At 45.2% G+C, this 26,092-nt stretch overlaps 1 protein-coding gene across 1 annotated transcript in view; it reads left to right on the top strand.

Annotated features, from left to right (window-relative positions):
- aatf (apoptosis antagonizing transcription factor) overlaps positions 1 to 25,468 on the top strand; it is a 121,077-nt gene extending 95,609 nt beyond the window's left edge. Inside the window, exon 12 of the mRNA XM_085965019.1 lies at positions 24,738 to 25,468. Coding sequence (XP_085821145.1) covers positions 24,738 to 24,795 — 58 coding nt within the window. The 3' untranslated portion in view covers positions 24,796 to 25,468. The remainder of the gene's footprint in view (positions 1 to 24,737) is intronic.
- The last annotated feature ends 624 nt before the right edge of the window (positions 25,469 to 26,092 follow it).

Genomic DNA, 26,092 nt, shown 5'->3' with positions numbered 1-26,092 from the left:
TCTTTAGACGCTAACAAGTGGCGCTACTCACCCAATTTCTCCCCCTATATATTTTTTTAATATACAGTAGTTTGTTTGACCAAAAATGAATATTAAAATAATTGGCTTGCAGTGTTTGAATTTTCACTTTGAGGGACGGGGGAGATTCTGACCCTTATAAACTACAGGGAAACTCCAGGCTCTGAACAACATGCATATAATATGTTAAATTATTCTCTTGTATCTAGACCCAACTTCTGTTCATTTTGTGCAATCTATAAGTATCCTGCATCTTTACGCCTGCCATTCTACAATCGGCCACTCGAAGGCGCACGAGTGATCCAGGGAGTTGGCAATTCCCAGCATTCCTTTTCTTGCTGTGGGGAAGTGTCTGATCTCCGCTAGCACCTTCCCTGAACAGCGTAAAATGTTCATTTTCTACAGCTACACTTGCTACTTACTGATTTACTGGATATTGAGCCGTATTTTCCGAAAGCCTCCGATCTGGAAAAAATCTACGCACTTACCTGAGGGCTCCCGAGGTGTGCATAGTTCCGATGCTGGGCCTTTCCAACTCCAAGTGTGCAGGGCCCACGTATCCCAGGGGCGCATGCGGTTCGCAGTGTCCCTGGGATCACGTGGGCCATGGGGGAGCCAATCAAAGAAGGGAATCTCCCTTCATACACTTGACAGATACACCTGTCAAATATATGAATGGCGATCACCCCAAAAACACTAAAACATTTAAAAAAAAATTTAATCACATTTTTAAAATTAGTTGAAATTACAATAAATTGACTATTGTCAACAATTTAATTTTTTGAAAAAAATAAGTTTTTTACAGGGCTAAAAATAAACTTACCTTTTTTAAAGTATTTTTAAATGATAAATGACTGAATTTTTTTTTTTTTTTTTAACTTTTTCAACTCTTATCCTGGTAAAAGCTGGCCTTACCTGCTTTTACCAGGTGTAAGGTTTCTAAGGGTTTTCTGCGGGCGGAGGGTCTCCAGAAAGCGGAACTTTCCGCCCGCAGAGGCCCTTCTCCAGGGCAGGCGTCCAATCTGTCAGGAGCATTCTTGACAGATTGGAAATGCCAGTTTTCAGCGCATGCACTGTGCATGCCTGAAACCGGCATTTCCGATGTCCCTATGGGCATGTACCCACCCGTAGGGATCGGAATATCCAGGCCATTATATAGCAAACGCTTTAACTTAACTTTTGTAATATTATATAATCAACCTTTTTAAAAAAAAAAAATAAATAAAAAAAAAAAAAATTGGATAAATTGAAGAGTTTCTATAATAAATGCAAACACCATACACATCAAAAAAGTCATCTTCCCAGAAATTTTAATGCCATACAGGTTATTTTAGCTTTAGTTAATTTTGTAAATGGTTGGAGATAGTGATATTTCCTTTCCTTCCTAGAAACTGAGATCGGGTTTGCTTCTAATACACTTTCCTTTTTGTTCATGGTTATCTGTTCTGGGTATAATTTTAACTGTAGCTTAAATCTCACCAGCAAATGTAAAACAAAGATGGGTGAAATAAATCTCCAGACCCTCACCGCAAGTGAAGTGTGCGGGCTTGTACCCGTGGGAGGACACTATAAGATGTATGTCCACATGTGTTAGATTATTTGCTTGTATGGAATAATAATTATGCTCGCAGATCGTGTAAACTCTCTCTTGTCTTATCTTGAGTTGTATCATTTATGTGCAGTGGGCAAAGTTGTAGTGACACACTGCCAATTGTAGAAGGAGCATTTGTGCATATTGCAGTATGTACAGTTGATACTACGATTCAGGCTATCAGTTAAGTCCTGGTAGTGTAAGGCTCACAACTACTTGAGTGACATGTTAGTAGTCAACTGCCAAAATTACCTGCTGCCAGTCCCGAGAATTGGTTGACAGGTGGGGGCAACACTTGGAAGGGGGAGGAGATGTTCCGCACCTCCCATTCAGAAATTGAACCATACTCTTTAGATTCCTTGGTATTTTTAAACCATCCGCTAACTTTGTTTTATTGCAGACATCAAGCGCTTCATTACATAATGGAATGGCATGGTTGTAAACGGGTTTGCTTCTGAAAGGGATTGTTTAGGAAAATAATGATACCTTTATTATTTACAATAATGTGAAGAAGTTCTGTTGGATTCCTTCAGTATTTTTCCATATACCCCTTGAGGTGCATTTTAGGTGCAGCCCTGGAACTTTTGAAGATGACCATTTATTTGTCTGATGGTTGGGGTACAGTGGCACAGCAGTGGCATGTCCCTGCCGATCCGCACGGGCTGAGTTCCACTGTTGGCCAGGCTGCCCTCATACGAGGGGAGGAGGAGAGCTGGGCATCTGCACTTCCTGGGGTCAGCTCCAGAAAAGAACTAGCAAGGTCTGTCTGTTTATAGTGCCTATTGTAGGAGATTAACTCAAGTGTCTGGGTGGAGAAATTACTACTGAAGGTATGTTTGAGACATAAAATATTAGTGCTGGTCACCAGGATTCAGCAGCCATGTTGGCATTGCCCAAGGTAATTGCTTTTACCTTGCTCGCAGATAATGTGTATTTGCAGCTTGAGCAAAGTGAATTTCTTCATTAATTTAGATTTTAATCTAATTTAGTTTAGTTGATGGTCTATTTATCATCTCAACTAAACCACATTCAGATTCATCTATCTCATGTTGGTAATAATTCACAATTACTAGTAATTGTTTTTGTTTTGAAGCTGTCATCTTGTGTGCTGCTTTTGTTTAATCCAGTGTTGTACACAACATAAAGTTAGGCTAGCTAGTTTCCGAAGCTCAATTTCAATTGTACTGTTTTGCATATACCTGTATTTGTGAATTGCACCTTTTTGTCAGAATTTTTATATTCCTGTAGGAAGTAGAAGAGAGAAATTGAGAACCTTGTTACCTTAGCAGATAAAGTGCTCATTTCACGTACATGTAGCTTCTTGGGTCCCAGAACCAGCATTACAACAGATGTAAGGAAATATATTCCACTGTCTTCCCCCTACTTCTCACTATTAGAGGGAGTTATTTATCAGTATATCTCGGTCACCTTTTGATCCCTTGTTCTGTGCTTTAACATGGCTGCTTAGAGGCAGCCTGAGAGAAGTGTTGTGTAGAATTTCCTCTACTGTAATATTGAAGTTCCACTCCAGTGTTGCAAGTCAGTCAGCTTGCTAATCAAGCTCCCCAAAACGTTATTCGGTAAAGGCAGTGTGTAATTGAGCTATGCAGACCAGGAAGGTTTTTGGTTCAATTCGCCACCTTTGCTACGTTAGCTGATCTCGCCCATTGTAGCATTAGTGATGCTCAAATTGGCCTTGCATCTCCTGGGTTTGGGAGAAGAAAATCTGCCAGGGTTTCTCATTGCTAACCAGTTGCAAATAGTTGGAATAAACGGGTCTTTTTCAGAGTGGAAGGCAGTGACTAGTGGGGTACCGCAGGGATCGGTGCTAGGACCCCAGTTATTCACAATATATATTAATCATCTAGACGAGGGAACTAGATGTAACATCTCCAAGTTTGCAGTTGACACAAAGCTGGGTGGGCGTGTGTGCTGTGAGGCGGATGCAGAGAAACTCCAGTATGATTTGGACAGGCTGGGCGATTGGGCAGATGCAGCATAATGTGGATAAATGCGAGGTTATCCACTTTGGTGGCAAAAACAGGAAGGCAGATTATTATCTGAACGGCAATAGATTGGGAAAGGGGAAGTGCAACGAGACCTGGGTGTCCTTGTGCACCAGTCGCTGAAGCTAAGCATGCAGGTGCAGCAGGTGGTTAAGAAGGCAAATGGTATGCTGGCCTTCATAGCGAGAGGTTTCGAGTATAGGAGCAAGGATGTCTTGCTGCAGATGTACAGGGCCTTGGTGAGACCACACCTTGAGTATTGTGTGCAGTTTTGGCTGCCTTATCTGAGGAAGGATGTTCTTGCCATGGAGGGAGTGCAGCGAAGATTTGCCAGACTGATACCTGGGATGGCAGGAATGACGTATGAAGAGAGATTGGGTCGATTAGGCTTATATTCGCTAGAGTCTAGAAGAATGAGAGGGGATCTCATTGAAACTTATAAAATTCTAACAGGACTAGACAGACTAGATGCAGGAAGGCTGTTCCCGATGGCGGGGGAGTCCAGAACCAGGGGTCACAGTCTAAAGATAAGGGGTAAGCCATTTAGGACAGAGATGAGGAGGAATTTCTTCACCCAGAGAGTGGTGAACCTGTGGAATTCTCTACCACAGAAGGCAGTGGAGGCCAATTCATTAAATATATTCAAGAAGGAGTTAGATATATTTCTTGAGGCTAAGGGGATCAAGGGATATGGGGAGAATGCAGGGACAGGGTACTGAATTTGGATGATCAGCCATGATCGCATTGAGTGGCGGAGCAGGCTCAAGGGGCTGAATGGCCTACTCCTGCTCCTATCTTCTATGTTTCTATGACCCCCTAACTGAAAAATACACTTGAGAACAGGGTCAAGCTTGACTATGGCGCTCTCTAGAATTGAATAGCCTCCCAACAATCAGACATGAAGATTGGTCACTTGGCCAAAGTTCTGGAGCACACACTTGTGCCCATGGAATTGGTTACTCCAACAGGATTTAATGCCTTCAGGAGAGAAGGAGGGGAGAATATTGTAGACTAGAAGGGTCGCAGGCTCCATCCCTGGTCCATGTGGAGTTGGTTGATCGCAACTGGACCTTCATAGAATCATAGAATAGTGCAGCACAGAAGGAGGCCATTCGGCCCATCCAGTCTGCACCGGCTCTTTCGAAGACCAATCCAGTTAGTCCCACTCCCCCGCTCTTTCCCCAGATCCCTGCAATGTTTTTCTCCTTCAAGTATTTATCCAATTCCCTTTTGAAGGCGACTATTGGATCTGTATCCACCTCCCATCAGACAGCGCATTCCAAATCCTAACCACTCGTTGTGTAAAAAAGTTTTTCCTCATGGGTTCTTTTGCCACTCACCCTAAATCTGTGCCCTCTGGTTATCGACCCCTTAGCCATTGGAAACAGTTTATCTTTATTTACTCTACATAACACCTTTATCAAATCTCCTCTTAGCCTTCTCTGCTCCAAGGAGAACAACCCCAGCTTCTCCAGTCTATCCACGTAACTGTAATCCCTCATCCATGGAACCATTCTAGTAAATCTCTTCTGTACCCTCTCCAAAGCCCTCACGTCCTTCCTAAAGCGCGGTGCCCAGAATTGGACTCGATACTCCAGCTGGGGCCGAGCTGGTGTTTTATACAGGTTTAGCACAACTTCCTGGCTTTTGTCCTCTCTGCCTCTGTTTATAAAGTCCAGGATCCCATATGCTTTATTAACTCCTTTGTTCACCGGTCCTGTCACCTTCAGAGATTTGTGCACAACCACCCCCAGGGGTCTCTCTTCTTGCCCCCCCCCCCCCTTTTTTAAATGATACCATTTAGCTTGTATTGTCTCTCCTCATTCTTCCTACCAAAATGGATCACCTTCACACTTTTCTGTGTTGAATTTCACCTGCCATGTGTCTGCCCATTCCACCAGCCTGTCTATGTTCTCTTGAAGTCTATTCCTATCTTCCTCACTGTTTACTACACTTTCAAGTTTCGTGTCATCTGCAAATTTTAAAATTGCGCCCTGTACCCCCAAGCCTAAGTCATTAATGTATATCAAAAACAGCAGTGATCCTAGCACTGAGCCTTGAGGAACTCTACTGTCTACCTCCCTCCAGTCCGAAAAGCAGTCACTCGCCACAACTCTCTGTTTTCTGTCCCTTAGCCAATGTTGTATCCATGCTGCTACTGCCCCTTTTATCTCATGGGCTTCAATTTTGCTAACGAGCTTAATATGTGGTACTTTATCAAACGCCTTTTGAAAGTCCATATACACAACATCAACTGCACTGCCCTCATCCACCCTCCGTTACCTCATCAAAAAACTCAATCAAGTTAGTCAAACATGATTTGCCCGTAACAACAAATCCGTGCTGGCTCTCCTTTACTAATCCATGCTTGTCCAAGTTGCTATTAATTTTCTCCCGGATTATTGTTTCTAATAACTTCCCCACCACCGGCGTTAAACTGACTGGCCTATAATTGCCAGGTTTATCCTTCTCCCCGTTTTTGGACAAGGGTGTAACATTTGCAATCCTCCAGTCCTTTGACACCGCCCCTGTATCCAAGGAGGATTGGAAGGTTGTGGCCGGCACCGCCACAATTTCTACCCTTACTTCCCTCAGCAACCTGGGACGCATCCCACCCAGACCGGGTGACTTATCCACTTTAAGTGCTGCCAGCCTTTCTCTTTATTTTTATCTCATCCAGTATCCCGGCGACCTCCTCATTTACATTAGCTTTGGGAAAGCCCTCTTCCTTGGTAAACACTGATGCAAAGTACTCATTGTGTACCTCAGCCATGCCTTCTGCCTCCACCAATAGAGCTCCATCTTGGTCAAGTCTCCGCTATTATCTCTGTGGTAAACCACTGTTTGTATACTGTTTGCATTCCATTGTGTACATGCCTGGACATGCCTCGGCTGACTCCTCCCACAAGTCCTAGTATAAAGGTGGCTGCTCCCCAGCCCTTTGTATTTCTGGACCGGTCGACCACTCGAGGCAGACCTCCATTCTTTTGTTAATAAAAGCCTTTAGTTACTCTTCTAACTCTCAGTCTTTTATGAGTAATTGATAGCGCATCAATTTTATTAACAAAATTTTTATAATGGAAAAGATCCTCACACCAGCATGCCTGGACTTAGATCATCGGGAGGCGGACTCATCCACCAAGTTTACTCACTGGCTTAAGTGTTTCGAAAAATTCCTGACCGCCTCCGAAGCAATCAAATCGGAAGAGGATAAACTGGATGTCCTGACCTCCAAAGTGAACCACCGAGTGTACTCGGTCATCCAAGACGCGACCTCATACGCGGATGCTATCAAGCTCCTCAAGGACCAGTACACGCGCCCAGTGAACAAAGTGTACGCCAGGCACCTTCTGGGGAGTCGTAAACAACAACCTGGGGAATCGACCGTGGAATATCTTCAGGCACTGTCCGTGCTTGGCCGGGCCTGTGGGTGTAAGGATGTAAAGGCCGCCGTGTACACAGAGGAACTTATCCGGGACGCTTTTGTAGCGGGCCACAGATCCAATTACACCCGACAGCGACTGTTGGAGCAGAGTGACCTCAACCTCAACAAGGCCTCTGAACTCGCACTATCATTGGATGCAGCCTACCAGGGCATGGATGCCTACTCCTCTGCACCGTGGACGCCGCGGGGAACGACAGCCTGGGACACGGTAGGACCGCCTCATAGCGCCGTGCCACCCCAGCAACGGCCCAACTACCGCAGCAGTGTCCCAAGGCCAGACAGCAGTGCCCCAAGGCCAGAAATGCTACTTCTGTGGCCAGGCAAAACACCCCAGAGCGCGCTGCCCGGCGAAAAACGCGATCTGCTCGGGCTGCGGGAAGAAGGGACACTATGCTAGCGTCTGCAGGGCCAAAGCCACCCCGAACCCCAGCAGCGCCGCGTGTGGGCCATGCGGGCCGCCATCTTGGGCCTCCTCGGCCATGTGCGAATCACCGGTACAGCAGCCATTTTGGACGCCTCCAGCCACATGGGGATCATGGACGCCGCCATCTTGGACGACAGCCGGGACGCAGCAGGCCCCCGACACCGCCTCATCTGATACCCGCAGCGACACACCGACCCCTACGCTGGCATCCGTTACACTGGACCAAGCGAGACCGCACCAACTGGCCAGTTCCACAATGGACATTAAGGTAAATGGTCATGATACAATCTGCCTTTTTGACTCTGGGAGCACGGAGAGCTTCATCCACCCTGACACGGTGCGGCGTTGCTCTCTCCCAGTCCTGCCTGCGCACCAGCGGATTTCTATGGCCTCCGAGTCCCAGTCAGCGGACATTGGCGGCTACTGCGTGGTGACACTCATAGTAGACGGGACTGTGTACGATAATTTTAAACTTCTGGTCCTGCCCGACCTCTGCGCTGCCGTTCTACTGGGGTTAGATTTTCAGTGCCACCTTAAAAGTGTTACGATGGCGTACGGTGGACCCCTCCCCCCACTCACAGTCCGCAGCCAGCAGCTTCCAAATTGCCCGCCGCGCACCAGGTGCAACCTCTCCACACTCAGAGTCACCCCCCCCCCCCCCACTGTTTGCTAACCTCACCCCCGACTGTAAGCCCATCGCCACAAAGAGCAGACGATACAGCGCCGGGGACAGGGTTTTCATTAAAACCGAAGTGGAGCGGCTCCTGAAGGAAGGGATTATTGAGGGCAGCACCAGCCCCTGGCGAGCCCAGGTTGTGGTCGTTAAGACCGGCGAGAAGCAGCGCCTGGTCATCGACTACAGCCAGATAATAAATCGCTACACCCTACTGGACGCTTACCCACTCCCCCGCATAGCTGATATGGTCAATCAGATCGCGCAGTACCGCGTCTTCTCGACCATTGACCTGAAATCAGCATACCACCAGCTCCCTATCTGCCCTGAGGACCGCCAGTATACTGCCTTTGAGGCAAACGGCCGCCTCTATCACTTCCTTAGGGTTCCCTTTGGCGTCACCAACGGGGTCTCCGTCTTCCAAAGGGAGATGGACCGGATGGTAGATCAAAATGCGTTGCAGGCCACTTTCCCATACCTGGACAATGTGACCATCTGCGGCCGTGACTTGCAGGACCATGACGCAAACCTCGAAAAATTCCTCCGCACCGCCCAACTCCTGAACCTGACATATAACAAGGAGAAGTGCATATTCCGCACCAACCGCCTCGCCATCCTTGGCTGTGTTGTGGAACACGGAGTCATCGGTCCCGACCCCGACCGGATGCGTCCCCTTATGGAACTCCCACTGCCCCACTGCCTCAAGGCCCTGAAGAGGTGCCTTGGGTTTTTCTCCTATTACGCCCAGTGGGTCCCCTACTATGCGGACAAGGCCCGTCCGCTGATCAAGTCCACCTCTTTTCCCTTGACGGCAGAGGCCCGCTTAGCCTTCCACCGTATCAAGGAGGACATCGCCAAAGCCACCATGCACGCAGTGGACGAATCCATCCCCTTCCAGGTGGAAAGCGACGCGTCCGACTTTGCCCTGGCCGCTACCCTCAATCAGGCGGGGAGACCCGTGGCCTTCTTTTCACGAACCCTCCAGGGCCCGGAGACCAGACACTCCGCTGTTGAGAAGGAGGCCCAGGCTATTGTGGAGGCTGTGCGTCATTGGAGGCACTACCTGGCCGGAAAACGATTTACCCTGCTCACTGACCAGCGTTCAGTCGCTTTCATGTTTAACAACAAGCAGAGGGGCAAAATCAAAAATGACAAGATCTTGAGGTGGAGAATCGAACTTTCCACCTACAATTACGAGATCTTGTACCGGCCCGGGAAGCTCAACGAACCCCCGGATGCTCTATCGCGTGGCACCTGCGCCAGCGCGCAGATCGATAGACTGCGGGCCCTCCACAATGACCTCTGCCACCCGGGGGTCACCAGGTTCTTCCACTTCGTCAAGGCCCGCAACCTACCTTACTCCATTGAGGAGGTCAGGACCATGACCGGGAACTGCCAAGTCTGCGCTGAGTGCAAACCGCACTTTTATAAACCAGACAGGGCCCACCTGATAAAAGCCACTCGCCCCTTCGAGCGCCTGAGCGTCGATTTTAAAGGGCCTCTCCCCTCCTCCGACCGCAACGTGTACTTCCTCAATATTATTGATGAGTACTCCCGTTTCCCGTTCGCCATCCCCTGCCCGGACATGACCAGTGCCACGGTCATTAAATGCCTAAATGACCTCTTCACCCTGTTCGGTTTCCCCAGCTATATCCATAGCGACCGGGGCTCATCGTTTATGAGCGACGAACTCCGTCAGTACCTGCTAACTAGGGGTATTGCCACAAGCAGGACCACTAGTTACAACCCCCGGGGGAACGGACAGGTGGAAAGAGAAAATGCGACAGTTTGGAAGGCCGCCCTGCTAGCCTTAAAGTCTAGGGGCCTTCCAACCTCCCGCTGGCAGGATGTGCTACCCGATGCGCTCCACTCTATTCGGTCACTGCTCTGCACTGCCACTAACGCCACCCCTCATGAGAAAATGTTTGTCTTCCCAAGGAAGTCCACATCGGGGACATCGCTACCGCCATGGCTGACGTCCCCAGGGCCGGTCCTACTGAGAAGACACGTGAGGACCCATAAAACGGACCCCCTGGTCGAGAGGGTCGACCTCCTCCACGCCAACCCCCAGTACGCTTACATTGCGTACCCGGACGGGCGGGAGGACACAGTCTCCATAAGAGACCTTGCACCCTCGGGGGCTGCAGTAACCCACTACCCACTACCACCCCCCCCCCACGATCCGATATCCAGCCCCAGCAGACGGCAGGCCTGGGTCCCGCGACCCGCTCAACATCTACGAGGACGACACGCCAGCGCCACAGCCTACGCGGGACTTGATGCCGGAAGCTTCACTACCCCCGCCGTCGCCACGCCGATCACAGCGGCAGACAAGACCTCCGGAGAGACTCCAATACACTAACTTTTAATACACTTCACCCCGCCGGACTCAATTTTAAACAAGGGGTGAATGTGGTAAACCACTGTTTGTATACTGTTTGCATTCCATTGTGTACATGCCTGGGCATGCCTCGGCTGACTCCTCCCACAAGTCCTAGTATAAAGGTGGCTGCTCCCCAGCCCTTTGTATTTCTGGACCGGTCGACCACTCGAGGCAGACCTCCATTCTTTTGTTAATAAAAGCCTTTAGTTACTCTTCTAACTCTCAGTCTTTTATGAGTAATTGATAGCGCATCAATCTCCCCTACCGCGGTTGCATAACTTAATGGCACATTTCACTCTTGTCTGAGTGCCCACGCGAAGAATGGCCATTTGGGTGAGGTGCAGGGAGACTGGGGCTTGAGGTGCTAATGAACCAGTACCACAGCACGAGTTGGTCCCTTCAGGACGGGAACATGGAAAGTGGGGATTTTATTTTAATAACAAATTCCAAGTCAGTCAGCCCATGGAATTGGTTACTCCAACAGGATTTAATGTCTTCAGGAGAGAAGGAGGGGAGAATATTGTGCCCCCCCCCCCCCCCCCCCAAAAAAAAAAATTATATTCTTGATTTCTTGGGCAGGATCATCTTGATCTCTCATGAGAAAGCTCTCTCAAAATTTATGTTTGAAACTGCAGAGGTTTTCACCCCTGTTTTCACCTCCTATGCAATGTTTCACACTAGGGTTATAATTCCACAGACACTGTGGACTTTGAAGAGTCCATTCTTCATGTGTGAGCCTACAGTGCGTGTGTGTTGGCAGGCTCTTTGATCATGGATGGCATCACAAGCAACTCCGATCCTGCCTTCGTGCATCATTTACATGCAAGCTTCCCAGCTACTGGATAGTGATCAGGTGTAGAAACCCCGGCTGAGTTATTTTTTTTCTTCGTTGTTGCTTCTCCCAAGTCGAGGGGCAGTGAATGCAATTCTAGCAACCCTAGAGTCGCCTGGCTGAGATCCGCAAGCTTAGCACAAAGCTGGAACCTTCTGGTCTACGTGGCTCGGTGTTGTACCTCAGCGCTGCCTTTTACCTACTAGGCCACTGAAAGAGCTGCTGCAAAAATGTGGCTTCAAAGAAAAGCTGACACAGGCCTGTGAGAGCGTCTGCCAATTGGACTGCTGATCAGCCTGTGACGGGGGCAAGGAGAGAAAATGGGAATACGTACAATAAAGAAATTAAAAGGAAGATAATTTAAATCTTTTTGCAAAATACAATTATGATGTTTGGTAAAACATGTTGAACACTTGGTAAAATCAGAAGTGTCGTCTTAAATTCTGAGGCTATAATTGCAGAGTTGGGTTACAATTCACTGAAAATTGTTTCTGCACATTTCAGTGGAATGGGCTGTGGTTCAGTTTTATGAAACTGAAGAATGGTAAAACTCCCAACTGTTGAGCACTTCATTATTATAACTTTAAACACACTTGCTGCTTTTTGAGAAATGTATGTTCATTTTTTTTAGCTACAGTTAAGCATAGATGTGCAAAATAAACAGCAATATTTTTCAGTTTATTGAAGGGATCCTTTTAACTGTGCTAGTTCCTCTGGGGTGAGCAAGGCGATTGTTGTAAAGTTAAAATTACCAGCTTTTTTTTTTTTAAAACACTCTTAGCGAGGTTATTAGTGGACCAAAAAATTAATCTACCTCTGGAAGTGGTTTAAATTTGCCTGTGAGCAAGGCTGGTTACCACGTTGCTGGTAAGTCTCCAGCCTAGTGTGGACATGAATCATGTAGACTAGAAGGGTCGCAGGCTCCATCCCTGGTCCATGTGGAGTTGGTTGATCGCAACTGGACCGTCATAGAATCATAGAATAGTGCAGCACAGAAGGAGGCCATTCGGCCCATCCAGTCTGCACCGGCTCTTTCGAAGACCAATCCAGTTAGTCCCACTCCCCCGCTCTTTCCCCAGATCCCTGCAATGTTTTTCTCCTTCAAGTATTTATCCAATTCCCTTTTGAAGGCGACTATTGGATCTGTATCCACCATCCCATCAGACAGTGCGTTCCAAATCCTAACCACTCGTTGTGTAAAAAAGTTTTTCCTCATGGGTTCTTTTGCCACTCACCCTAAATCTGTGCCCTCTGGTTATCGACCCCTTAGCCATTGGAAACAGTTTATCTTTATTTACTCTACATAACACCTTTATCAAATCTCCTCTTAGCCTTCTCTGCTCCAAGGAGAACAACCCCAGCTTCTCCAGTCTATCCACGTAACTGTAATCCCTCGTCCCTGGAACCATTCTAGTAAATCTCTTCTGCACCCTCTCCAAAGCCCTCGCGTCCTTCCTAAAGCGCGGTGCCCAGAATTGGACTCGATACTCCAGCTGGGGCCGAGCTGGTGTTTTATACAGGTTTAGCACAACTTCCTGGCTTTTATCCTCTCTGCCTCTGTTTATAAAGTCCAGGATCCCGTATGCTTTATTAACTCCTTTGTTCACCGGTCCTGTCACCTTCAGAGATTTGTGCACAACCACCCCCAGGGGTGTCTCTTCTTGCCCCCCCCCCCCCTTTTTAAAATGATACCATTTAGCTTGTATTGTCTCTCCTCATTCTTCCTACCAAAATGGATCACCTCACACTTTTTTCTGTGTTGAATTTCACCTGCCATGTGTCTGCCCATTCCACCAGCCTGTCTGTTCTCTTGAAGTCTATTCCTATCTTCCTCACTGTTTACTACACTTTCAAGTTTCGTGTCATCTGCAAATTTTAAAATTGCGCCCTGTACCCCCAAGTCTAAGTCATTAATGTATATCAAAAACAGCAGTGATCCTAGCACTGAGCCTTGAGGAACTCTACTGTCTACCTCCCTCCAGTCCGAAAAGCAGTCACTCGCCACAACTCTCTGTTTTCTGTCCCTTAGCCAATGTTGTATCCATGCTGCTACTGCCCCTTTTATCTCATGTGCTTCAATTTTGCTAACGAGCTTAATATGTGGTACTTTATCAAACGCCTTTTGAAAGTCCATATACACAACATCAACTGCACTGCCCTCATCCACCCTCCGTTACCTCATCAAAAAACTCAATCAAGTTAGTCAAACATGATTTGCCCGTAACAACAAATCCGTGCTGGCTCTCCTTTACTAATCCATGCTTGTCCAAGTTGCTATTAATTTTCTCCCGGATTATTGTTTCTAATAACTTCCCCACCACCGGCGTTAAACTGACTGGCCTATAATTGCCAGGTTTATCCTTCTCCCCGTTTTTGGACAAGGGTGTAACATTTGCAATCCTCCAGTCCTTTGACACCGCCCCAGTATCCAAGGAGGATTGGAAGGTTGTGGCCAGCACCTCCACAATTTCTACCCTTACTTCCCTCAGCAACCTGGGACGCATCCCACCCAGACCGGGTGACTTATCCACTTTAAGTGCTGCCAGCCTTTCTCTTTATTTTTATCTCATCCAGTATCCTGGCGACCTCCTCATTTACATTAGCTTTGGGAAAGCCCTCTTCCTTGGTAAACACTGATGCAAGGTACTCATTGTGTACCTCAGCCATGCCTTCTGCCTCCACCAATAGAGCTCCATCTTGGTCAAGTCTCCGCTATTATCTCCCCTACCGCGGTTGCATAACTTAATGGCACATTTCACTCTTGTCTGAGTGCCCACGCGAAGAATGGCCATTTGGGTGAGGTGCAGGGAGACTGGGGCTTGAGGTGCTAATGAACCAGTACCACAGCACGAGTTGGTCCCTTCAGGACGGGAACATGGAAAGTGGGGATTTTATTTTAATAACAAATTCCAAGTCAGTCATTTGACTTTATAAAAACTGTGTTTTTTCAACAGTTGATTAAGAAAGGAAAGAAATAATTTCAAAACCTTGCATATTATCCATGGGAGGGGAGATCGCTTGGAAAAATGTTCTTTACTTCTCTTCAAAGTTTTAAACTTGAAAGCAGGCTACACAGTATACTGGATACAGTATGCTCTTATCTTGTAACTGCTAAAAAGCCCACCAAAAAACAGTATTTTTTAACATTTTTCTCCTAGTGCTGTAGATGGTAAATTATTGTATTTAATTGTTTAATTAAAGCTGTTTAATTTTGTTTTGATTTGTGCCGCATTCAGTGTAGTCTTGCATCCATCTTAGTTAATGGAGAGGCCATTAAATACTGCCACCTGGTGGACAAAATCTGCACTTTTGTAATTCCAACACAGCTCATTGAATATTTTTACAAATAATTAGTTTCACTTTCAAATTTTGGTTTAAAAACCACACTAAATTGTGAGAATAAAGTTTACGGAATGACGGAAAAAATATTTGACTTTTTCTTTATCTGGTAACAGCATGTTCTGAAGAGATTAAATAGTAAGAGGTCTGGTAAATGATCTACTCTTAGCATTGTGCAAAACTGTGTATCTGTAAAAGTGGATACGTGATGCACGGTGGCATAGTGGTTAGCACTGTTGCCTCACAGCGCCAGGGACCCGGGTTCAAATCCGGCCTCGGGTGACTGTCTGTGTGGAGTTTGCACATTCTCCCCGTGTTTGCGTGGGTTTCCTCCGGGTGCTCCGGTTTCCTCCCACAGTCCAAAGATGTGCGGGTTAGGTTGATTGGCCATGATAAAAATTGGCCCTTAGTGTTGGGGGGATTAAATACGCGGGGTTACGGGGATAGGGCTTGGGTGGGATGGCTGTCGGTGTAGGGACCGGGTGCTAGGGTTTGGATGATCAGCCATGATCTCGTTGAATGGCGGAGCAGGCTCGAAGGGCCGAATGGCCTACTCCTGCTCCTATCTTCTATGTTTCTATGAGAGAATGTTTCTGTTATATGATTAGTAATTGAGGAACAAAATCTTTGTTCTTTGTATCCCTGTTAGCTGATGAGACTGTAAAAGGTGTCTGGAGATAATCTTAGTGCCAAATATTTTTTTTCTCACCTTTATCACTATCTCTCTCGCACAATTTTCTTCCCTCCCCTTGCCCTCTCTCGAAGTTATTGTCTGGGGTCTCTGTGGTCTTGCGTCACGTTACTGAGCGAACAGGAGGACAGTTTGCTCCCAGATCTTTACCAATGTCCTTTTGACCAGTCAATAAGAGGTGTAAGGAACATTACAGCAGCGGGAAAAGGTAATTGGGGTCCATCTGGCCAGTCCCATTGTACTGCCCAGGCAGGATATTCCCTCCCCGTCTTCTCCTTGCCCTCCTCTGCAGTCTCTGCTCACCACTTCCCTGCCTGGCACTACTCAATCAAAAAAACAAGTGGAGGTGGCGATTGAACCTGCAACCTTCCCGCTTCATAATGGTGTGTGTTGGCGTTTATTCTGCACCACTGCACTGCCCCATATTAAGTTTTAGGACTCCTACAGGAAGCACCAAATCTCACAATGTTCTAAAAGAAATATAATGTATGCTGCTTAATATGAATCTGTATCAACCATGAAATACCTTACTACACCTACCTCTGCTAATGATATTCTAAGAAAACGCTGTGAAGGGGAGGAAACCTGTTACAAATCACTGGCTCAAATCTACTTTTAATACGAAAAATCAAAGAATCATGGTTCATTTTGCATACCCTTAAGGGAGCTGAAAGTATTAAAATGTACCCTTACCCTAGTGAATTTCAACAGTGACAAGGTTAAACTTGCAGGATTGATGAGTTTCTGTTTCTGCATGGTGTACCTGGCAAAAAAACAGTGTAGCTACAGAAAGAGAGAGAGAGGCAACTGCAAATGCTGTAATCCATTTCTGTGTGTACCGTTTGTGGGATAAGTTGCTGTATTGGACTGAAATCTCATTAACTGCTGTTTTATTTTTGTAATGGACATTAGTTTTTATTTATTTATTTATTTAATTGTTTTTTAAAAAGGTGAACATATTTAAACTGGCTTCATGTTAGAAATTGCCGTGTAATTGCTCATGCCCCCTAAGTTTTCAGTCTGCTGTCCTCTCCCTTTTCACAAAGCGTCATTTTAAAGTGTGCCGGAGATTTACGAACGGTTATAGTTGTAAATTAATTTTATATGCTAAATACGGTCTTGTGTAGTAATTGTCTAATTTATATGTAAATCACAAATCAATTGATGCTAGAAAACACAATAGTGCTAACAGCGAGGCTGTTAGTGGACCAGAAATTAATCCACCTCTGGAAGTTCTTTAAATTTGCCTAGGAGCAAGGGGTTACCACGTTGCTGGGGAAGCACATTCTTTGTCCTCTTTCTTCTTCCCCTCCCCCCAGTTATTTTCCTGTGCAGTGCAAGATTTGAGATTCCATCTTAATGTTACCGGATGCCATAAAGTCACTGCCGATTAATTGTCCATTGCATATGAATTGAACATGACGACCTGGTGATGTTTGAGGCAGAAGACCGTTGATCCACCTAGTCTACCCTGCCAAACCTGCCATCAATGTTCCTTACTGTGATTGCTAGTGCTAATAGCCCCGACTATGAGGAATTCATCCCGTCCTTTTTAAAACCTGTCATGGGTTAAGGAGGTGGGTTGAGGAGTGAATGTTGTTTCGTGTCTGGGGCATGGGTTTCAATCCCGTCCAGACACCAATGTTGAAAACCTCAGATAGCTCCTAAAGAAATGTGGGCATTTTAAATCCTGCTTACGGTAAACATGAAACCATGTTACCAAACTACATTTGGAAAACCGATTTTTTTAAGATGGATCCTGACCAAGTGTTCTGAATTTCTAAGAAACCCGATAGCTGCAATGTTGCAGCACTGGACTGTCAACCAGGAGACCTGAACTGGAATCCATGTCAGCTGATTATTCATGCTCAGGCCTCCCCAGGGGGACAAGTCTGCCCATCTGTGAAGTCATCCAGATGAGGGAAGGAAAACTGACCGTGCAGTTCTCTCCCCACATTACATAAATGTGCCTTTGGCTTTATCGGTCAAGTGTGCCATTGGCTATATCTGTGGAGGTGAATATTGGGATGGTTCACTTGGGGAGAAAATATAATTCTACTGTTGTAAATTTGGGTTGTAATACCTCTTAGAATTTTAAGATCGCTACCAAGAAATGTGACCAGTTTTTGCCACTTGTTATCTAGGCTGCTCTATGAAGTTCTTTCCTCCTTTTCTCCCTTCAAAGAGAAAGAGGTTTCTTTACTAAAACTTCACCTAAATTTTGCACCTATTTTATAACATTATGCACTAAGGTTCAAAGCAGAGTTCGTACAGCACTCAGAGTGAAGCTTCCCGAATTCCAGTTTCTACGGAGCACTTCCTACATTTCAGAATGGTCAGTTCTGAAAGCCCCTTGGAGTGACATTATATCATTAATGGAAGGTGTCCCAATTTCAGAATACTTTGACTTGTCAGTTGAGGAATATGGAGACCTAGATCAAGAATATCAAAAAGCCGTTTCAATTCGGGCCTTCAGCCCTCGGAGCCAGAGAACCTCTCTTTTAAGCCATCTACCTGTAGTGGACTTAAGCCCATGTTCCATCGATTTAAAGCATTCTAATGCACAGCATCTGTTACCCAAACTGATGCTTCCAGTCTTTAGAATACAATGTGCCATTTTCTATTTGATGAGCTGGACATTTCAATATATAACTAAAATAGGAAAAAATATAAAACTGCTTTTCTGTGTGTTTTCTTTTTTTGCTATGCTGGTTTTGCTGACAAACAGAACTTTAATTTATACAGCACCTTTCATATCCTCGGGATGCCCGAATGTGATTCACATCCAGTGACTTACTTTTTTTTTTGAAGTGTAATCACTCTCATCCTTGCAAACGTGATAACCAATTTGCGTACAGCAAAGTTGCACACACAGTAAATGAGATGAATGGAGTTGGTGGTGCTGGTTGAGAGGACTGTTGACCGAGACTCCGAGAACTTCCTTGCTTTTCTTTTAGTATCATGCGATCTTTTATATCTACTTGAACAGACTTATTTAAAGTCGCATCCAAAAGACAGCCCTCCGATAATGCAGAATTCCCTCAGTACTGCACTGGGGTGTCAGCCCAGACAACATGCTCAAGTCCTGGAGTGGGGCTTGCACCCATGAACTCCGGGCTCAGTCGAGAGTGCAACTAACTGAGCTAAGCTGACTTTAAAGGGCAACAAAAGCCTACTGCGCAAACTTGATTGATCCGTGGATCTTAATTTCATGTGGATTTCCAACAATTCCTCTGCTCATCCAAACATAAAAATAAAATAATTTTAATCAATTTTTATGTAGCAGATTACTGATAACATTCAGCTGACCTTTATAAGCTCAATTCAAAAGTTTGCGCAATGGGCTTTTGTTAGCCTTTACTATCAGCTTAGCTCAGTTATGTGCACTCTTGACTGAGTCAGGTGGTTACGGGTCCAAGCCCCCCCCCCTCCAGGCCTTGAGCATGTACGGTGCCAGTGTACGGTCCTGAAAATGGACAGTGCATCTTCCAGAGATTTGAACACAACAGCGAGAGAAAATAAACCTACATTTAAATTACCACCACCTCACTGAGAAACATTTTATTTATATATAAACAGTAATGGCCAATGGGTCCCATTTTCCTCACACGTTTATTATGGGGGTGGCCGACTGCAGGCTTGAGGTGGCATCATTGTACGAAAAGGATAGTTGATTCCAAATGATTGTGGATTGAAACACTCTGGTTTAAAAGAGAATAGCATACCCGGCAACCAACCTTTGCAAAACCCACGTCGTTACTTTGAGGTTGCCAGCGGTTTTGTTAGGTCGCCATCAAACCCAACATGCACGTGGAACAACCGAGGGAGAAGAGTACAGTGGCTGGAAGTCGAGCAGACCGGGATGTAAAGTGGAAAAAGATACGTAAGATACAAGCAGGCAGCCAGCCATATTTGGGGAGCCTCCCATTTTTGTTTGTGGGGCTTGTCATTTTTTATGCAACCATATGCTGCCCACATACTGGTTGTGGCACGTGTATCTGGGCCTTGCTGCGAAAGGTTGAGTGCACCTGATATTGAGTACTGTGAGCACTCCACAAGTTGCTCAGCTATACAAATTTGACTTTGGGTGTATGTTGAGCTCGCTAATCTCCGGTAGGGCCGCTACAATTGGGTCTGGGCACCTCTGGATTAGGGGAAGGAAAGCATCTTGCCAGGGTTCCTGCTGCAAAGTGCTATCTAGCAACCTCAGCTGGGTGTGTGTGTGTGTGGATGTTGGGCACAAGCAGGAGCAAGCTCAGCACTCAAAGTCAAATATCCTGCTGACACCCGGTCAAGCCATACACCTGAAGAATGACTATTTGTGCAAAGTACCAAAAGACAAACCAGTGCTCTTGGCACCGTACCCCGGAAAGGAATCAATGTCTTTAAAAAAGGAGGAGCATTAAGAAAATTGTGGGGAGGGGTGCTCATCAGTTACATAAAAAGAGAGGTTAATAAATTTGCAAATTGGCAGCTGATACTGAATCACTGCCGAACAGGACATCCCACCCCTTATTCTAACGAACTGCCATTTACAACGAAAATACTTTGGAAGGTGTGACATGGGCATGAAAGTTTGGTTCAACTATAGACTCACCTGATCCAGTTATAAAGCAAAACTTTATCCACTGTATTAAAGGCAGTAGGTGAATCAGCAATGATTTTGAATTATTAGCAGTTTTCATTAAATCCTGCTTCTGGCTGATACCATGGATCTTCTGCTATTTCTTGTCAGAAACAGAACAAGCAATCAAGAGTAAACCACAATGAAAGAGCTCAGTGGACTAATCTAAGCTGTTGAATGGACGAGAGTAATTGGAATCTTGTGGCAGGGTCACTTTCATTGTCTTTCAAGTATTGTCACTCGAATCTAAAATATACAGAACTTAAATGATACCTCTTATTGCTCGTTTGATTGAATTCCTCAAATCTTTTCAGTGCCTGTGTGGTTTTGTACATCCTATTAAAATATTCCATCTAGTTTCCCCACTTGAAGGGCCTGGCTGAAAAGGACATGCCTCTAGAAAATACATGATTGCCTCGGAACATGATAACCAGTCAGGGTGCACCTTTTGAATATTTGTTACTTGATTTGACAAGATTCTTGGGGCAATTGCCGCAGTGTCTCGAGCTTTGCCTTTGAAAAGAATTGGGAAAAAAAAGTAGCATCAATAATGAATAGCTTTGTAAAATGAGATTTCATTTTTTTTAAAGTTGTTCATGTTTATGGTGTTCAGTCTCCATGCCGTTGACCTGCTGCAGTTGCTACGGTTTTCGAGCATAGAATAGTGAACAGTTGCTAAAGACAGCTACCGTCTTTACCATTTTATGTTAAGCTAGAAAAATGTTTGTAAAATAATTAGAGGCTTGATTAAATTCCAAATCGTACTTTCAGTTCCTTTTCAAACTGCAGTTAATCTGAAACTATCTTGCTGGTTTGTGGGGCGGGGAGGATATTTGTGCACAGAATGCAGGGTCACTTGTGGTCTTTATTCTAACAATAAAACTACAATGTTAAAGCCTCCGTTTTTTGTAAAGAATTTGGCATTACTTTGGTCTATTCCAGAACAAAGGCAATTAATGTCAGTAACTGACAGGATATTATTTTTCCCTTATTACCATCCCCATGAGGAGTAATGTGGTTTGTTCTGTTGAATATTGCGAAGGAAAGTTGACCCTAATTAAAATTGTGCGTCTGTTGGAAGCCCACTTAGTGATGGTGTTGGTTTTTTGTTTATGTCCAGCTGTGCTATGCTGGTGATGCCAGAAATTGCACGCAGGACTTGGGCAAGTGTGTGTGTTACTGCTTCTAGTGTGGTGGTGCTCTTGTGTTGCAAGTGCAGCTTTACAGTTTTGACTGGCTGTCTCTCATATTGTGATGAGCTTAAAGCAGGCGAGGGAAATCTGCCTGCAAAAATGAACACTGTACTTGCAGGAAAATGTGGTGTTTCTACCCATTGTTTCTAAAAGTGCCTGTGTTCATTCCCGACCCGCTCCATGCTCCCCCAAGTGGGGGCACAGGCAGGTAACCGGTTCTAAGCTTCCGCTGAAGCTGCCCTACAGTTGATTGGTAGCAGGCACACGAGCCGCTCAGGTTCACTTGCCCTGTCTGACATTTCTTTTAAACAAGCCCTCTTGAGCAGACGTGCCTGCTCAGTGTCCTATTGTTCTGGGACAGTGTTTTGGTGCCGCAGCAATGTCCCGTTCGGGAGGAAAGTTTGTGTTTCGGTTCGTGCTACAGGATGACTGCCCAATGATCTTTATCGCTAGATTCTTCATGGTTCCAATATGGTCCCTAAAAATCCAATGTAAAGAATGAGCATTAGGTTTCGCTTTCACTATCCAGTTATGCAATTGATCAGTGTTTCTCCCTGGAGTCAAGTATTTTGTCAGGCGTCTCTTGTTTTCCCTCCCTTTTCTTTATTTCTCTCTTGCTCCCCCTTTCTTTCCTCGTTTTCTGCATCTCCCTCTTTCTGTTTGCCTTCCCCTTTTTTGTTTGTCTCTCTGCTTACCTTCCCCAGAGCGCAAAAAGGAAAATCTGGCGGGGAGGATCAGACGGTCCTTAAGGAGCCTGCCTTATACAGGAAACTTTGTGCTATCCGGCACCGACGGGACCGAGCTGTTGCCGTTCCCTCAAAACTGCCGGACACAGCGTTAATGTTGAAGCATACGGAGGTTTTCATCTCCGTATCTGACAACAAACACTGTTGTTTAGCAACAGCTTCTAAACAGTCGGCCCGTACCTTGGAAGCGTCTCTGTAGCTTAGCAACAGCTTCAGAGAGACTTTCCAGAGCCTGACTGTTGAAAAAAATGCCACGAGAAGAAAAAAAACCTAACAAAACGGCTCCTGATTTTTGCCGGTGGCTCGAGTTTGCCGGACACTGAGCCTCCGGATAACACAAAGTTTCCTGTATTTCCTTCCATTTGTTTCAACGGAAGGGAAATCTGGAGGGTTCTGTTACCATCGTGTGATTCTTCCCGCCGAATTTTCCTTTCTGCGCTCCATCCAGGCGATGCTTAGGCCCAGGTGGGAACGACAAAAGTCTACCCCAGGGTGTTGAAGATGCGAGTGCAGTGAATAGGAATTGTAATTTTAAAGATTGTTAGAATTGGAAATTCTTCACAGCTTAACAATATTTAAGTGGGTTTTGAGTTTCTGATCTGTGCCGTTGCAAATGTCATCATACTTTGATTAAACGTGAAGAACTGGAAACAGAAATTGCCACAGCGTGAACATCAGTCTCTTCAGGAAATCGGTTTCTCTTCAGTAGCTGGAGGGGTAAGCAAAATGTATGGTAATGGTGAAGATCAAAAGTTGTATTTTAGCTGAAGGTCAGATAATGTGTAAGAATCGGTGGTCATTGGTGACTTATTAAGAAATTGTTATTCATGGACAATAGTAAACCTGTGCCGTTGAAAGCCTAGGCTAAATTTTTGAATTTTCTTTCCTCACCGATTCCATGGGGTAGATTTTAACTTGAGCCACCTGCATAAACAGTGGCCGGAAAATGGCTTCACACCCTGTTTACATCCTCACTCCACTGCCACCAATCTCCAAAAGACCTTCTGCTGGGCAGCCGGACACAGGAGTGCTCCGACAGGTTCCACAAGAATAACATAGCCTGCTGGCTTCCCCCTTCCCCGGACCTACCTTCCTTCTGGCCGTATTGGCCTCTGGGCAGCTTGATATTGCAATGGCCCAGGGCTGGCATGCTGCATCGACGTTCCCGAATGGCAACCGAAGCTTGCTGGTGGCATGGTAATGAGGCCTGGCCCTCAAAGTGGATCAGCCACCCAAGATTTAAAATCCACCCCAAGTATCTTATGACTGAACTCTGCAGCTGTTGACTTGAGCTCCAGTAATGCATGTATGTCTAGCATACATTGGAGAATCAGGCTGCTCCTCCTGGCTTGCTCTGCACATTGTAAGACATGCGGGAATCGCCCCTCGCCCCGTCAAACAGTTTCCAAAGTTCAGACCCGTCGAACAGACAACACACAACCCAATGAAGCTGTGCAACTTCTTTTACTTAAAAATCAGCAAGAGATTACAAGCAAGCATCCGATAGTTATGTAGCGTATGATAATTCCCAATTACTATACCTCTGCATACAGAGATATCCCTTTGCTTTAAGCTCAAGCAAAACTCCACATATGTACTAACACCAGCGAGTGGTCAATCCGGCAGTGACTAGACGTATGATTTCTGGCAACTGACCAAGTCGCCCGGCTGCAGCAGTGAGTGACCTTGAAACAGCACCTTTTATACCCCAAAATTTGGCAACCCTCCAACTGCGTACGTGTCCCTAACTATAGAAACATAGACGATAGGAGCAGGAGTAGGCCATTCGGCCCCTCGAGCCTGCTCCGCCATTTAATGAGATCATGGCTGATCATCCTAACTATACGGTGTAATGGTCATCAGCTGTTTCTTAGACCCTCTTATCACTAGTCCGTTAGGCATCCATGGGTTTCAAGGCTAGGTACATTCCATAGTCTGAAGATGTTTCTGTTATTGCACTGATTTCCCACAGAACTTCAATAAGCTCGTTTTCCATATCTGTTGAAAGACAGTTGGCAGCTTTTACAGCTACAAGTCAAACAGTTTATTTTGCAAAGTTCTCACAGCAACCAGTCTTTGTCCTCGCGAAGCATGATGGTAAAACTTGGTCAACTTTTACAGCAAATAGTGTGTTCTACAACGTGGAACTAATTTATCTGATTTCATACAGGGGCCAGATGCATTAGAGAAGTGAAAGAATCCAGTGTCGCAATGCAGTGAATCACTGGCTCTGCTGGAGCTGGACTGGAATGTACAAAAGTTTTTTTCAGTTGGATGTTTTATGAGGATACAGTCGAGTTACAAAGAATTCTGAACGTTAATGTCCTCCTGCTTTACTTTACTTTTGTTTGTAGTGCTGATCGCTTCATTGGTAGCTCCAGGGTTGGAGGAAGTGCTGATCATGTGTTTGGGAGGCCAATTTTCAGCAATGGTAGTGGATTTAAAAGACATTGTCGAAATGACAGTATTGTGGAAACACCTTGGGTTAAGCAATATATCTATTGATATTTAGGGACTATGTCCACTGACAATGACACCATTGTACTTTACCTTCAGTGCGCTCAATAAGACCTCCTAGCCATTTTCCTTTAATGGCATCGTCAGCATTCATTGTTCTAAAATCAATTAAAAAAAAATTTTTTTTAAACTTTTTGTCTATGATTTCATTTTTGACTCCCTATCCAGGCCGCAGTAGGCTAACGAAAGGTAAACTAGCATTTAATCAACAGAAAGCAAGTGTTCTGAATGTTTTATTTTCCTCCTCCTATCCAGGACAGAACTGTACAGATCTCTGTTTGGAAAAATCAAGCAAGCTGAGGAAGAGCAGTGATCGTCTCAGCTGGGTCTCTGGCCATCGGTTATAATTACGCCAGAAAAAATTGTGGACTCTCAATTGTTGCCCGTTGTCTGCAAGACAGGATTACACCAAACGTCTCTAATTCCGATTCAAATTCTGTTATGGGTATAAAGATTTTTTAACAAATACCACAAGCTTGTATCCTCCCGCCCCGCCCCGCCCCACATTGTCACTTGGCAACTTTTATTATTTTGTACGTTTATCATTTTGGGGGGAGATGGGGAATCTATGTTCTATACTGAAAGGAAACCGCATTTTCCCCCAAACTCAGATTATCCAGGTCTGTCTTTTTCCATATTGTCATTATAACTATTTATTCATTTTTTATTTTAAAAAAATTGAAATGTTCTTTTTAGAGACCAGCAGAAGTGACTTTTTTATACAAGATATCAGTAAGCAAGCTCATGAAATATTTTCTACAAATATACTTTTAAAACTAATGGTGCTTTTTAAAAATTGGAATAAATGATGACCAACGATGGCAATAGAAGGACGAGATGCACGAAGGCGTGATTCACTGACTATTTCAATAATCTAGTGTTATGGTACTAAATTACTCCCTTGTATTTTAAATACTGCCACCTCATGATGGAATGATTATTGCTGTTGAGGAAAGATGCTGGGAATAAAACAAACTTTTCACATTCATTGGTGTACTAATTTACCTAGAATCGGCTGTGTGTTAAAGTGCCCTGCTTGCAATAAAGGCTCTATTGCTCCACATTACCATACTCCATGAAGTGCGCTAATTAATTTTTCTAGCAGGCTGAAAAGTTTACTTTGAAGGCAAAAGAATGCATTTCGCTCGTACACCAATGTAATATTTTACTACCTGTAGAAATATTTATTAAACGTGAATTGTGCTGCCTCTGCCGAGCGACAGTTGGCCTAAGCATTGATTTTCTTCTTCTCCCCAATACTCTAAGCCACTGGTGCAGCCACTATGAGGGATGGTCAGAGACAGTCCTGACTAACATTGTTTCTTCTTCTCGCTGCAGAAAATAGAGTAGGAAAATAAACTGTGGAAAAGGCAAAAAGGGAAAGTTTAAAAGTAAATAAGTGAGGGAGAGACAACAGGGAGGAAGGAGGGAGATGAAAGTGAAAGGAGGGAGATAAGCGGAAGAGAAAGTGAAGGTGGTGACTTACCGCTACTCTTATCCTTTGTGAAGCTCCTCTCTGTTCTCACATGCACTGAAAACTTGTATAGATACACTTCACAATCTTGTAAATTTCTGTCCAATCGAATTCAGATACTTGCGAGTGTGCACAC

This window comes from Somniosus microcephalus, chromosome 22 (assembly GCF_052327205.1).
Source record: "Somniosus microcephalus isolate GS21.2 chromosome 22, FLI_Smic_1.0, whole genome shotgun sequence".
NCBI lineage: Eukaryota > Metazoa > Chordata > Chondrichthyes > Squaliformes > Somniosidae > Somniosus > Somniosus microcephalus.
The sequence above is the reverse complement of the archived record's forward strand: the minus strand, read 5'-3'. Positions and strand labels throughout refer to the sequence as shown.